The sequence below is a fragment of the Chiloscyllium plagiosum genome, unplaced genomic scaffold (assembly GCF_037043375.1).
Source record: "Chiloscyllium plagiosum isolate Xiang-an unplaced genomic scaffold, Cpla_swu_hap1 HiC_scaffold_17, whole genome shotgun sequence".
Lineage (NCBI taxonomy): Eukaryota > Metazoa > Chordata > Chondrichthyes > Orectolobiformes > Hemiscylliidae > Chiloscyllium > Chiloscyllium plagiosum.
The window spans coordinates 36,122,394-36,135,397 of NW_028270155.1; the positions used below are offsets into that span (position 1 = coordinate 36,122,394).

Here is a 13,004-nt window from a genome sequence, read left to right on the forward strand (position 1 = left end):
GATTCTATTTATATGTGCTAAAATGTAATTATGTGTTGATGGGGGAAACTTGGTCAGTGCTTCTTGTCAATTGAGTTTAAAAGACAAGTAAATTGGGGAATTTGCATACTTGCTTTTTCCCCTGCATTCCCCTTCCAACCCCATTTCCTTTCATGATTGCCCCTGAAGATACGCTCCTCAAGTCACTTTGAAATGTACTTCAGGTTCTCAACTGCCTGCCTATACCCCTCCATTCATTTTGCAGTTAGCAATCTGCTCAGACTCTCACTTTCACTTTGCCCTGGATTCCTTCAATATGGTCTTCCTTTCCTCTCACTTGAGTCTCCAGGGCTGGACTTGAATGCTTATGGCAGGATTGATTAAATAGGATGAGGACTCTTTGGTGAACTGTGCGAAAGATTGCAGACAGAGTAAGAAGATTGAAGAGCAATGGTTTATCATAATGACAGTCTCACAGAACATAAGGGTCAGTTCAGTACAATGGGAATGGCAAAATCTTTCTTTCCATTTCAAGGTCTTTGAACCCATTGTTACCTCCCACATCCATGTCATTTTTCCACAACTGCATATGTAAATCCTTCCAATTAGTTTTTCACCTTTGCTAGTCCTAAAATGTTCTTTATCTTCTAATGCTACCTGAAGCCTTTGACAGGATTAATCACTCAGTCCTCCTCCATACCTCTCCTCCTTTCTTTAGCGGGGTGGGATTGCCCTGACCTGATTACATTTTTATCCATCTCCTTCTCGCCAGAGAATAGCCTGCAATGACATTTCTTCCCACTACTGTGCCATTACCTTAGGAGTTTCATAATGTTATATCTTTGTCTCCCTCTCATTCTTCACCTACATGCTGTTCACAGATGAAATTAATAAAAAGCATAATGTCAGAATCCACATTTGTGCTGATGACTTGCAGCTCTTCCTCATTATGAGCTCTCCTGATGCATTAATTGTCCCTGATTTTTCATAGTAGTTGTTTGACATCTAGTACTGGATGAGAAAAAATGTGAAACGTCCCTCAATCCTCTGAGATCTTCTCTAATTTATGGCCTCATAAGCTGCCATTATTTAATTGTTCCACCATTGTTGACCATGCCTTCAGTTGTCTGCACTCTAAGCGCCGAGCTTTCTCCCTCAACTCTCTGCATCAACACACCTCCTTTCAGACATTTCACAAAATGTAACATTATGATGAAGTTTTAGGCATCTTCCCTAATATCTCCTTCTAGCTCTGTCAAATTTTTATAACAGTGTTTCTGTGGTGTACCTTGGGACATTTTACTACATTGGAAAGTAATATATAAGCAACTTGTTAATAAAGACATTTCAAGATGTTCTTAAACTAAACTAGAAGTAGATAATTCGATTCTCATTTAAAGCTGACTTTAATGTTTTAACCACTAGTTGAATGTCACAGTTCATTTTAGTAGCTCATGATGATATTTAGTCCATGTACGCTTAAGACAACTGAAAAAATGTAAGAAATTTTGCCTATTCTGTTCAAAACAATGGAAACTCTTCTGATTTCAATTATTTTTAAAAATTAGCTTAAAATACTTAAAAATACTGAAAATGCTGTCAGATTAATTTCAAATCACTCATGACCATATTGATAAACATATGAAGACATGTTTTTATAAATGAAACAGGTTATTTAATAGAACAACGCTGATGATGTAGTAAGGAGAAAGTGAGGACTGCAGATGCTGGAGATCAGAGCTGAAAATATGTTGCTGGAAAAGCGCAGCAGGTCAGGCAGCATCCAAGGAGCACCTGGACCAACCAACCCAATCGCCCCATGGCTGAACATTTTAACTCCCCCTCCCACTCCGCCAAGGACATGCATGTCCTTGGCCTCCTCCATGGCCAGACCCTGACCACACGACGCCTGGAGGAAAGCGCCTCATCTTCCGCCTAGGAACCCTCCAACCACACGGGATGAATGTAGATTTCTCCAGCTTCCTCATTTCCCCTCCCCCCACCTTATCTCAGTCCCAACCCCCGGATTCAGCACCGCCCTCTTGACCTGCAATCTTCTTCCCGATCTCTCCACCCCCACCCCCTCTCCGGCCTATCACCCTCACCCTCACCTCCTCCCACCCCCCCCCCCCCCTCAAATTCCCTCCCCCCTACCCTTTATCTCAGCCCACTTGGCACACCAGCCTCATTCCTGAAGAAGGGCTTATGCCCGAAACGTCGATTCTCCTGCTCCTCGGATGCTGCCTGTCCTGCTGTGTTTTTCCAGCACCACATTGATTCCAGCCTCGGGCAACTGTCTATATAAAATTTGCACATTCTCCCCGTGTCTGCGTGGATTTCCTCCAGGTGCTCCGGTTTCCTCCCACAGTCCAAAGACTTGCAGGTCAGGTGAATTGGCCATGCTAAATTGCCCATAGTGTTAGGTGCATTAGTCAGAGGAAAATGGGTCTGGGTGGGTTATTCTTCGGAGGGTTGGTGTAGACTTGTTAGGCCAAAGGGCCTGTTTCCACACTGCAGGGAATCTAATAAATCTAATTTAATAAATAAAATTTCTTAGGTGATGGGAGACGCATAGCAATATTAACTCCTCTATTTATGTAATGTGTTGGGACTCGCTCAGAAACAGAATTAGAAAAATGCATCAATATCTTCAGTAATTATCAATCCTCCATTAAACTTAAAGCCACAACACACAGGCAAACAGTATTTAAATAGGCACAAGACCATAAACAAAAGTTTACAAGAAAAGTTTTTTTTAAAAATAACTGTCATATGTCTACACATAAAAAGCAGTTACCCTTAATACTGAGGAACCTCGATTATCCAGCTGAGATGGGCAGGCACTATTTTGTTTGGATAGTTGATTATTTGGTTAATTGATTCAGTGCCTCTCCTCTGGGGCTCAGAGTTTTCTGAAGTTTCCTTTTTCCTCGCTCTGCCTGTCTTGCTCCCTCTCTCTGTCTCAGGCTTTGTTTCTGAGCAGACACACACTTGTGTGTAAGGGACCTGCAGCATTGCTGAACCCCCACCTCATCAGTTCTGTGGGATTGACACAGTGAGCACTTGCTATGTCCTCTCCCTATTCAGGAGACGAGGCAGCAGCATACAGTGTGTGAGCTCCTGGTCCCCAAAACCCGGTCCAACACTGCCTCCCATCTGCCCCCCAAACCCGTCCAAACCCTCCCCCTGTCCACCCCCAACCCTGTCCAAACTTGCCCCCATCCATCGCCTCCCACCATACGCCCCCCAAACCTGACTCCTGTCCGCCCCCCAACGCTGTCCAACCCTGCCCCCATCTGTCCCCTCCCACCGTCTGCCCAACTCCATCCAAACCCATTCTCCCCCCACCCCAGCCTCCCTGGAGCAGCCGGACTGGACACCAACGGTAAGACTTCTGCCTTTGGTATGGGGGATGGGGGTGAGTCTCAAATACGCACACACACCCCCCTTTTTACTGCAACCTTTTGACACATTCCACCTTTGCCCTGTACAGGACAATGTTGGAGAGATTATCTGAGGAAGTGGGGGGTGGGTTTAGGGTGTACCCCTGTGTAGAACTCCAGGGAAAGTGTGAGGAGAGAGAGGGTGGGTGGTCATGCATTTGGAGACGGTGCCTGGGCTCCCATTGATGACAGGAAGCTGGGAAAGTTTGGAGGGGTGGCTTCATTATTTAATGGCGATATTGGAAGAATAGACAGTGATGATTTCCATTCAGGAAACCAGGATGAAAAGTTGTGTCGGCAAGAGAGCACGTGTGGCGCCTGTATACCACTCCCATGTGAAAGGTGGTGCATAAAGCCATAAACAGTGAGAGCATTTTGGAAAGTCACTGCAACAATCATGGGACTTAAAATATATATTGGACTAGAAAGTAAGAGAAGAGCAAAGATAGCCTAAATGGGAAGTTCATAAAACGTTTTTGAATAATTTCTTGAACAGCATGTTCTGGAGGCTACCAGAGAGCATTCTATACTAGACTTGGTATTGTGCAGTGAGATAGTTGAAGGAATGACACTACAGTTCCAAGATAGTGGTGTGCGACTTGGAGGGGAAGTTCGAGATGATAGTGTTTCCATATTTCTGTTGCCCTATCCTAGGTTATAGAAATTACTGGTTTGGAAGATAGTGTTGAAGGAACGCATCTTGTTGATGACATAAACTGTTACTTCTGTGTTTTGGTGGTGGAAGGAGTGACTATTTAAACTGCTGGATAGGGTGCTGATCAAAAGGATTGCTTTGCTCTTGATATTTTAATATATCTTTGTTATCATTTCTGAGGGATCAACTGTACTGCAGGGCCATGTGTCAGCTGCTGCTCATTCTTGCCTGAGATGCAGACAACTATTCAAGTGTTGAAACAAGTGATACTCATGGATAACATTGCACAATGTTCATTTGTACAAAACAGTTGTTTCAAGTGCTTTCAGTTTTTGCTTTTATTTTGAGAGTCTGGTTTATTAGCACTTTTATTGACCTGTATTGGATAAAAGTGGGAAGTTATAAGTGATTTTCTTTCAGACCTTTCTTTATACAGCCTATTCGCATTGTAGTTCATTGGTTTCATGCTGAGTCTCAGAGGTGAGGTGAGAGTGACAGCCCTTGACACCAAGGCTGCATTTAATGGAGTGTGGCATTAAGAAGCCCTAACAAAACTGGAATCAATGCGTATCGGGGCAAATTCTCACTGGGTGGAGTCTAACCTGGCACATAGGAAGATGGTTGTGGGTGTTGGAGATCAGTGATCTCAACTCTAGGACATCTCTGCAGGAATTCCTCCGGATGGAGTCCTAGGCCCAACTATCTTGAGCTGTTTCATCAACAACCTTCCCTTCATCATAAGGTGGAAAATTGTGCTTTCATCAGTAAACATCACCATGTTCAACGTCATTTGTGACTGCTCAGATACTGAAGCAGTCCATTCAAAGGCAGTGAGATTTGAACAATATCCAGGCTTAGGTTAACTCGTGTCAAGTAACATTCATGCCACATAAATGTCAGGCAATGACCATCTCTAATAAGAAACAATCTAGTCACCACTCTTAGACATGCAGTGGTGTTACCATTGCTGAGTCCAAAACTCAAAACCCTGGAAATTACCTATGACCAGAAACTCAACTGGACTTGCCTTGTAACTACAGGCTACAAGAGCAGGTCAGAGGCTAGGGCTCTGCAACAAATAACTCCACTCCACTTCTGACTCCCCAAAGCCTGTCCACCAGATATAAGGCACAAATCTAGAAATGTAATGAAAACTGTACACTTGCCTAGATGAGTGCAACTCCAACAGCACTCAAGAACCTTGACACAAAGCAGTCCACTTGATTGTCACTGCATCCATTCTTTACACCAATAGCTCAGTAGCAACAGTATCCACTATCTACAAGATGCGCTGCAGAAATTCACAAAAAAATCCTCAGACAGCTGCATCCATACTCATGACCACTTCCACTTAAAAGGACGAGGGCAGCAAATACATGGGAACACCACAACCTACTAATTCCCTTCATAGCCACTCATCATCCTGACTTGAAAATGTATTGCCATTCCTTCATTGTTGCTGGGTCTAAATCCTGTAATTCTCTCCCTAAGGACATTGTGAGTCTACCTACAACACATGGACAGCAGCAGTTCAAGAGGTAGCTTACTGTCATCTTCCCAAGGCCACTAGGCTGGGCGATAAAATTGCTGGCCAGCCAGCAATGTCCATATCCCATCAATGAATGAAGAAAGGTTAGGCCAATTGTGTGATGGGTGGAGTAATGGGGATTGACTACTAGCACATCCTTCTATTCATAGTTATAACAGTAACATTGTACCTTTCTGTTTCAAAAAGGCAGAACAATCTTTTCTATAGACTTTGGCAGATCAACTGCTGAAGGTAGCCCATGAGGAAGCCTGCTTCAGTACGGGAAAATCTGGTATTATATCTTTGTCGCAGTCATAAGAACTGCTGTTACATGACCAGCTAAAATCTTAGAGATGAAATAGCAGATAATCCATGAAAATGAGCTGATTGGGTTTAGGATATGAAGCTCTTTCATGAGAAACTTTTATTAAGGGAACAAACCTGCAGTTACACGTGAAGCTATTAAAAAGGTAATTTTGTTGAAGTATTAACAAACCGATATGATTACTTTACCTTTATCCAGGGCAAGGATTTGTCCCCTTTGCAAATTCAGGCATGTTTGAAAGTTAAATCACATTTGGCAGTTTGATATTTGTGGTAAATGATTTTGTATTGTTTTCGTTTTTCCTTGCAGCGAGTAAAGAAAGATGTAGAAAAGGGCATTGTGTACTCTGATATGTTCCTCCTAAAAAATGAAGGCAAAGAATGTACAGGTATGTGCATGTGGAGTGTGATGTTGGTTGCCATATGATAGCAACTGCTAATTGATGAGTCTGTCACTGGCCCAGATCTTCGGCAAAGCAGCAGTAATCAGTAGTTTGCCACTCTGCTGGAACCCTTTCTTCTCTAGCTTCTGCTGTGTAATTATTATTAGCTCTTCCAAGCCCACCTTCTCCAGAGATAGGTCCATTTGTGAACTCCATCATAATACTCCACGGCAGTGATACAGAACTGTCCAAAGCCTCTGAGTAGCTCAGAGTCAGAAATGTTTAAGATGGACCCCAGGGAATTGTTCATCAGAAGTTCGAACTTCCTGGGCAGTTCCCATGAATGTGAGCATGTTGAATTTTCTTAGAGAGCAGAAGAGCTGGGCCATTTTGTAACCTATGGTTGTAGAATCAGAAATACAAAGTTTACAGAACGGAAGTAGATTATTTCAGCATCAGATCCATTTCAGTGTTCATGCTCATTATGAGCTTCACCTCTCAGTTCTTCATCATATCCTTCTATTCCTGTCTTTTTCATGCTTCCCTCGCTTCCTCATTAATGCATAGATGTCATTCACCTCAACTAGTTGCATAAAAAGCTTCATAATCTGTTAATTCTTTGAGTAAAGAGGTTTCTTCTTATTTCCCAGTAGATTTATTGTTGACAATCTAATGTTTATGTCCCCTTGAGCTAGTCATTCGCACAAATAGAAAATCTTCCATTACATAACAAGACCTTTAATAATTCCTTATTTTATCCCTTCGAGAAAGGAATCGCACCCTGTACCATCTCTTATACTTCTATATCCTTCTAATAATATGACACTAGAATTGTTAACCACCTGTGTTCTCAGGAAGCCTCTACACAAGTTTAACATCCTTGCTTTTCATTTTTCCTCCCGAGAAATGATTCAAGTGCTTATTTAATGCCCTTGCTGACTTATTTCACTACTGTATCTGTAGCCCTATCCCTTCATTGCATTAAGACACATTTTCCCAAGTATGTGTTACTGCTTTATTCTGCCTTCCAGAATATATTGCATCACATGCTAGTTATCCAGCAATTCTGCGAGCTTATTAATTTCTTTCTGCATTAACTACATCCTGACATTGGTGTCATCTGTAACTTATCAAATTATATTTGATTCACAAGTGCAAATCTTAATAAGAAAAATGAACAGCACTGATTCCAGCATGAATTCTTGCAGAGCACTATTTCCCAACATTTGCCAGCTTTATAGACCTCTTTATATCCAGTCTGCCGCTTGTTCCATTTCTCTACACGCTGTCATGTATCTGGTGACATTTCCATTTTAACTAGTATTTAATACTTGCACACATTTAAGTTCATCATTTTAAAGGAACAACTAGCTTATGCAGAGTAAAATTGGCATGAAAATGATGGCAAGACATCTCGAATTATATCAATGACTCAAACTTGTGGGCGCTTTTATAATTACCTGAAAATATCAACTTGGATAAAATATGATGTGGAGGTGCCGGTGTTGGACAGGGGTGTATGAAGTTAAAAATCACGCAACACAACACAACGTTAGAGTCCAACAGGTTTATTTGGAAGCACAGCTTTCGGAGCGCTGCTCCTTCATCAGGTGGTTGTGGTTGTGCATACTTCACAACCACCTGATGAAGGAGCAGCGCTCCAAAAGCTAGTGCTTCCAAATAAACCTGTTGGATATAACCTGGTATTGTGTGATTTTTAACTGGATAAAATATTGTTTCTTGAAGAATGACCCTTGGTTGAACTGAATTAAGTTAGATTCACCATAGGGTTTGTTCATTTGCCTTACCTATTCAAAATGAAAATGTTTGAAAACAATAGTTTTATGTCTATTTGAAAAAGTTTGTTTCAGAAAACAAAGTTAATTAAAAAGCCTGTTACCATTAGATAATTTTGCTTCTATAATGTTTAGATCTTGATGAGGCTGTATAAGGTAATTTGTTTGTGACTGTTAGAGTACCAATATTGGCTAACTATTTTAGCAAATATATTACAACATAGTTTAGATACAAGTGTTATAGCATATACTAAAATCCCCATTACAACTTATGATTGTTAAAAGAATACAAATTACCCAGCAGTGAACAGAAATAAAGGGAGGACAAGATTTCATCTTTTAAGATGCTTACTTAACAAACAAACTAAGTTTTAAGGAATAAGTTTGTATCACATGTAGGTGGTCTGGTTAAGAAGGCGTTTAGCATGCTTGCCTTCATTACTCAGACCTTTTGAGTATGGGCGATGGTCATTTTGATGGTCACTTAGGTGAGACCTCTTCTGGAGTACCGTGTCCAGTTCTGGTTGCCCTGTTTTGAAGGATTTTATTAAACTGGAGAAGGTTCAGAAGAAATTTACCAGCATGTTGCTAGGAATGGATGGTTTGAGCGATAGAGAGAGGCTGAATAGGCTGAGACTTCTTTCACTGTAGCATAGGAGGTTGAGATGTGACCCTATAGAGGTTTATAAAATTATGAGAGGTATAGATAAGGTGAAAGGCATGTATCTTTTTCCAAGGATGAGGAATTTCAAGACTAGGGGCCATGCTTTTAAGGTGAGAGGAGAAAGATTTAGAAAAGACGTGAGGGGAAACTTGTAGAGAGAGGAGGAAAACTTCTTCAAGGCAGGCATCCTTGCAAGAGGATTCGCAGTAGGGTTAAAATCAACGAGGTAAAAACAATGACTGCAGATGCTGGAAACCAGATTCTGGATCAGTGGTGCTGGAAGAGCACAGCAATTCAGGCAGCATCCGAGGACAGGCAAAATCGACGTTTCGGGCAAAAGCCCTTCATCAGGAATAAAGGCAGAGAGCCTGAAGCATGGAGAGATAAGCTAGAGGAGGGTGGGGGTGGGAGAGAGTGGCATAGAGTACAATAGGTCAGTGGGGAAGGAGATGAAGGTGATAGGTCAGGGAGGAGTGGGTGGAGTGGATAGGTGGAAAAGGAGCTGGGCAGGTCGGACAAGTCCGGACAGGTCAGGGGATCGAGTTTCTGGAGGTTAGAAGCTAGGATGAGGTGGGGGAAGGGGAAATGAGGAAACTGTTAAAATCCACATTGATGCCCTGGGGTTGAAGTGTTCCGAGGCGGAAGATGAGGCGTTCTTCCTCCAGGCGTCTGGTGGTGAGGGAGCGGCGGTGGAGGAGGCCCAGCACCTCCATATCCTCGGCAGAGTGGGAGGGGGAGTTGAAATGTTGAGCCACTGGGCGATGTGGTTGATTGGTGCGGGTGTCTCGGAGATGTTCCCTAAAGCGCTCTGCTAGGAGGCGTCCAGTCTCCCCAATGTAGAGGAGACCGCATCGGGAGCAACGGATACAATAGATGATATTAGTGGATGTGCAGGTAAAACTTTGATGGATGTGGAAAGCTCCTTTGGGGCCTTGGATGGAGGTGAGGGAGGAGGTGTGGGCGCAGGTTTTACAGTTCCTGCGGTGGCAGGGGAAAGTGCCAGGATGGGAGGGTGGGTCGTAGGGGGGCGTGGACCTGACCAGGTAGTCACGGAGGGAACGGTCTTTGCGGAAGGCGGAGAGGGGTGGGGAGGGAAATATATCCCTGGTGGTGGGGTCTGTTTGGAGGTGGCGGAAATGTCGGCGGATGATTTGGTTTATGCGAAGGTTGGTAGGGTGGAAGGTGAGCACCAGGGGCGTTCTGTCCTTGTTGCGGTTGGAGGGGTTGGGTCTGAGGGCGGAGGTGCGGGATGTGGATGAGATGCGTTGGAGGGCATCTTTAACCACGTGGGAAGGGAAATTGCGGTCTCTAAAGAAGGAGGCCATCTGGTGTGTTCTATGGTGGAACCGCTCCTCCTGGGAGCAGATACGGCGGAGGCGGAGGAATTGGGAATACGGGATGGCATTTTTGCAAGAGGTAGGGTGGGAAGAGGTGTAATCCAGGTAGCTGTGGGAGTCGGTGGGTTTGTAGAAGATGTCAGTGTCAAGTCGGTCGTCACTGATGGAGATGGAGAGGTCCAGGAAGGGGAGGGAGGTGTCAGAGATGGTCCAGGTAAATTTAAGGTCAGGGTGGAATGTGTTGGTGGGAAACTTGTTTACGTAGAGAGTGGTTCTCGTGGAGTGAACTTCCAGAGAAAGTGGTAGATGCAAGTACACCAACAACATTGAAAAGTCATTTGGATAAATACATGAATAAGAAATGTTTGGAGGAGGGGCCAAGTGCAGACAGGAGTGACTAGTTTAGAATGGGATTATGGTCAGTGTGAACTTGTTGGATTGAAGAATTTGTTTCCATGCTATATGACTCTATGGCTAATTTCAAATGGAAGTCTAATTTGTCCTTTAATAATTAACTGAAAATTGCTCTTTTGTTTGGGTGCAGTTTAATTGCAGCTATTTAAGAGGAATTTACATACTGAGCTGATGCTGGTTAATTCAACAACTGATTTAATCAAGTTCCAGAAGCCTTTGATTTGGGGGTCATGAATGGAGGGCTTCTGCAGTGCTGTGTTGTATGCAGTGGAGTACTGTTTTGTTACATTAGAGTGTAATTGGAATTTGTGGTGATCAGTCCCATTGTTTCTTTCGATAGTGTGTATTTCTGCTCTATAATTTGAAAGCAAGGCTTTAGGAAATCTGGAACACAAGGGAAAAGGAGCTAGTGGGGAAAGCCATTAAGGCTGTGCAAGAAATAAAAGTTGAGGCTGAGGCTTGAGGCCTACACACATACTAGTGAGTCTGGACAGAGAGAGAGGGAGGAGACTTGGGGATCAGAAACAAGGAGATAAAAGCGACTTCACTGGAAAAGTCATAGGTTCATTGATAGGTATGTAACTGCTAATTTGAATACCTATTCTAAGTTGTTTTCAGACCAAAGGCAAATTGGAGAAATATTTCACAGATTAAAAACTAAAGACCAGCAGGAAATTTAAAAATACAAATTTAAAATAATTAAGTAACGTTGAGATGCAGAGCCAGGCGATGTGTGGAAAGTGTATGATGTAAGAGCTGGATCCTTATCTGTAGCAAGTGTTGGTTGCTCAAGAAACCCTGACTAAGAATGGATGAGCTGAAGTCTGAACTTCAAATATTGCAACATCAGGGAGGGGAAGAGTTAGCTGGATGTTATGTTTCAGGAGACATATACATCATGTAGGTTAATACTTCAAATGTGGTCAGGGGTAGGAGGGTATGACTATAAATGAGGCAGCCAGAGGAATCCTAAATTTAGCATTGGAGGAACCTCAGCTCTTGACCTTGCTCAATAGGTATGAGATGCTCGCTCCTACATAGATGAGGAAGAGGACTGTAGAGAGGATGAGCAAACTGACCACTGCACTTTGGGACCGGAGGCCACTCAAGCAGGGGGATCAAAAAAGAAAGTAATAATGAGAGGGGATTCTTTAATTAGGGTAAAGATTGTATCCTTTGTAAGCAGGATCGAGAGTTCCCCCATAGTGTGTTGCGTTTCGAACCAGCTTGAAAAAGAGTGGGGGGGAGGAGGAGAAGGATCAGCTGTTATGGTCCATGTAGGGACCAACAACATAGGCAGGAGGTCCTATTTGGGGAATATCTGGAATAAGAACAAAAGAAAAGAACAGGAGCTCAGGGTTATTATTACCCATGTCACAAGTACAGAGAGAGATAAGGAAATTAATGAAGTAAACCATGACTAAAAGAGTGGTGCAGGAAAGAAAGGTTATATTTCTCAGATGCACTGGCATCTGTGTTGGGACTGAACCATTGGAACAGGCTCCACTTGAATTGTTATGGGACCAGAATCATAGTGGAAAGTAGCTCAAGAGGGGAGAGAGGGCTCAGGGGAGGTAACTGAAATTTCCAGAACAAGTAATAGAACAGGATATGAAAAGAGTCAGGAATCTAACTTCAGGCACAGCAGATAAAGGGAAAAATATGAGACCAGGTGGTCAACAAAGGACTGAGGATATTGTACTTAGATGCATGCAATTTGCAAAGAGTAAGTTAACTTGTAGCACAGTTTGAAATTGACAGGTCCGATGTTGTAGCCATCACAGAAATATTGCTGCAAGAGGATCGGGGACTAAACATCCAATGATATGCGTCCTATTGGGGAAAAAAAAACTCTTCCTGATGGGCAGAGGAAGCTGGATTTCCAAATTCCAAACTGGATTTCCATTTGCAAATGAGACTAAGCTGGCTGGCAGTGTGTGCTGTGAGGAGAATGCTAAGAGGCTGCAGGATGACTTGGACAGACTGGCTGAGTGGGCATATACTTAGCAAATGTAATATAATGTGGATAAATGTGACGTTATCCAGTTTGATCGCAAAAACAGGCAGGCAGATTATTATCTGAATGGAGGCAATTTAATAAAAGGTGAGGTGCAAGGAGACCTGGGTGTCATGGTGGAATGGTACCTAAGTATTGACATGCTGGTGGAGCAGGCTATGAGGAAAGCCAATGGCATGCTGGCCTACATAGCAAGAGGATTTGAGTATAAGAGTAGGCATGTCTTATTGCAGTTATACAGAACCTTGGTGAGGCCACACCTTGAGTAATGTGTTCAGTTTTGGTCTCCTAGTCTGAGGAAGGACCTTCATGTTATTGAGAGAGTCCAACAAAGGCTCACCAGACTGATTCCTGGGATGGCAGGACTGACCTATGAAGAAGGACTGGATCGACTGGGCTTGTACTGAAATTTAGAAGAATGAGTGGAGATCTCATAGAAGCATATACAATCCTAATGAGACTGG

At 43.1% G+C, this 13,004-nt stretch overlaps 1 protein-coding gene across 2 annotated transcripts in view; it reads left to right on the forward strand.

Moving 5' to 3' along the window:
• LOC122558350 (kelch domain-containing protein 4) overlaps nt 1-13,004 on the forward strand; it is a 74,056-nt gene that overhangs the window by 24,480 nt on the left and 36,572 nt on the right. The window contains exon 5 of one of the 2 annotated variants that reach the window (XM_043706814.2): nt 6,240-6,318. The exons of the other annotated variant lie outside the window; for it this stretch is intronic. Coding sequence (XP_043562749.2) covers nt 6,240-6,318 — 79 coding nt within the window. The remainder of the gene's footprint in view (nt 1-6,239; nt 6,319-13,004) is intronic. 2 annotated transcript variants of the gene reach the window in all.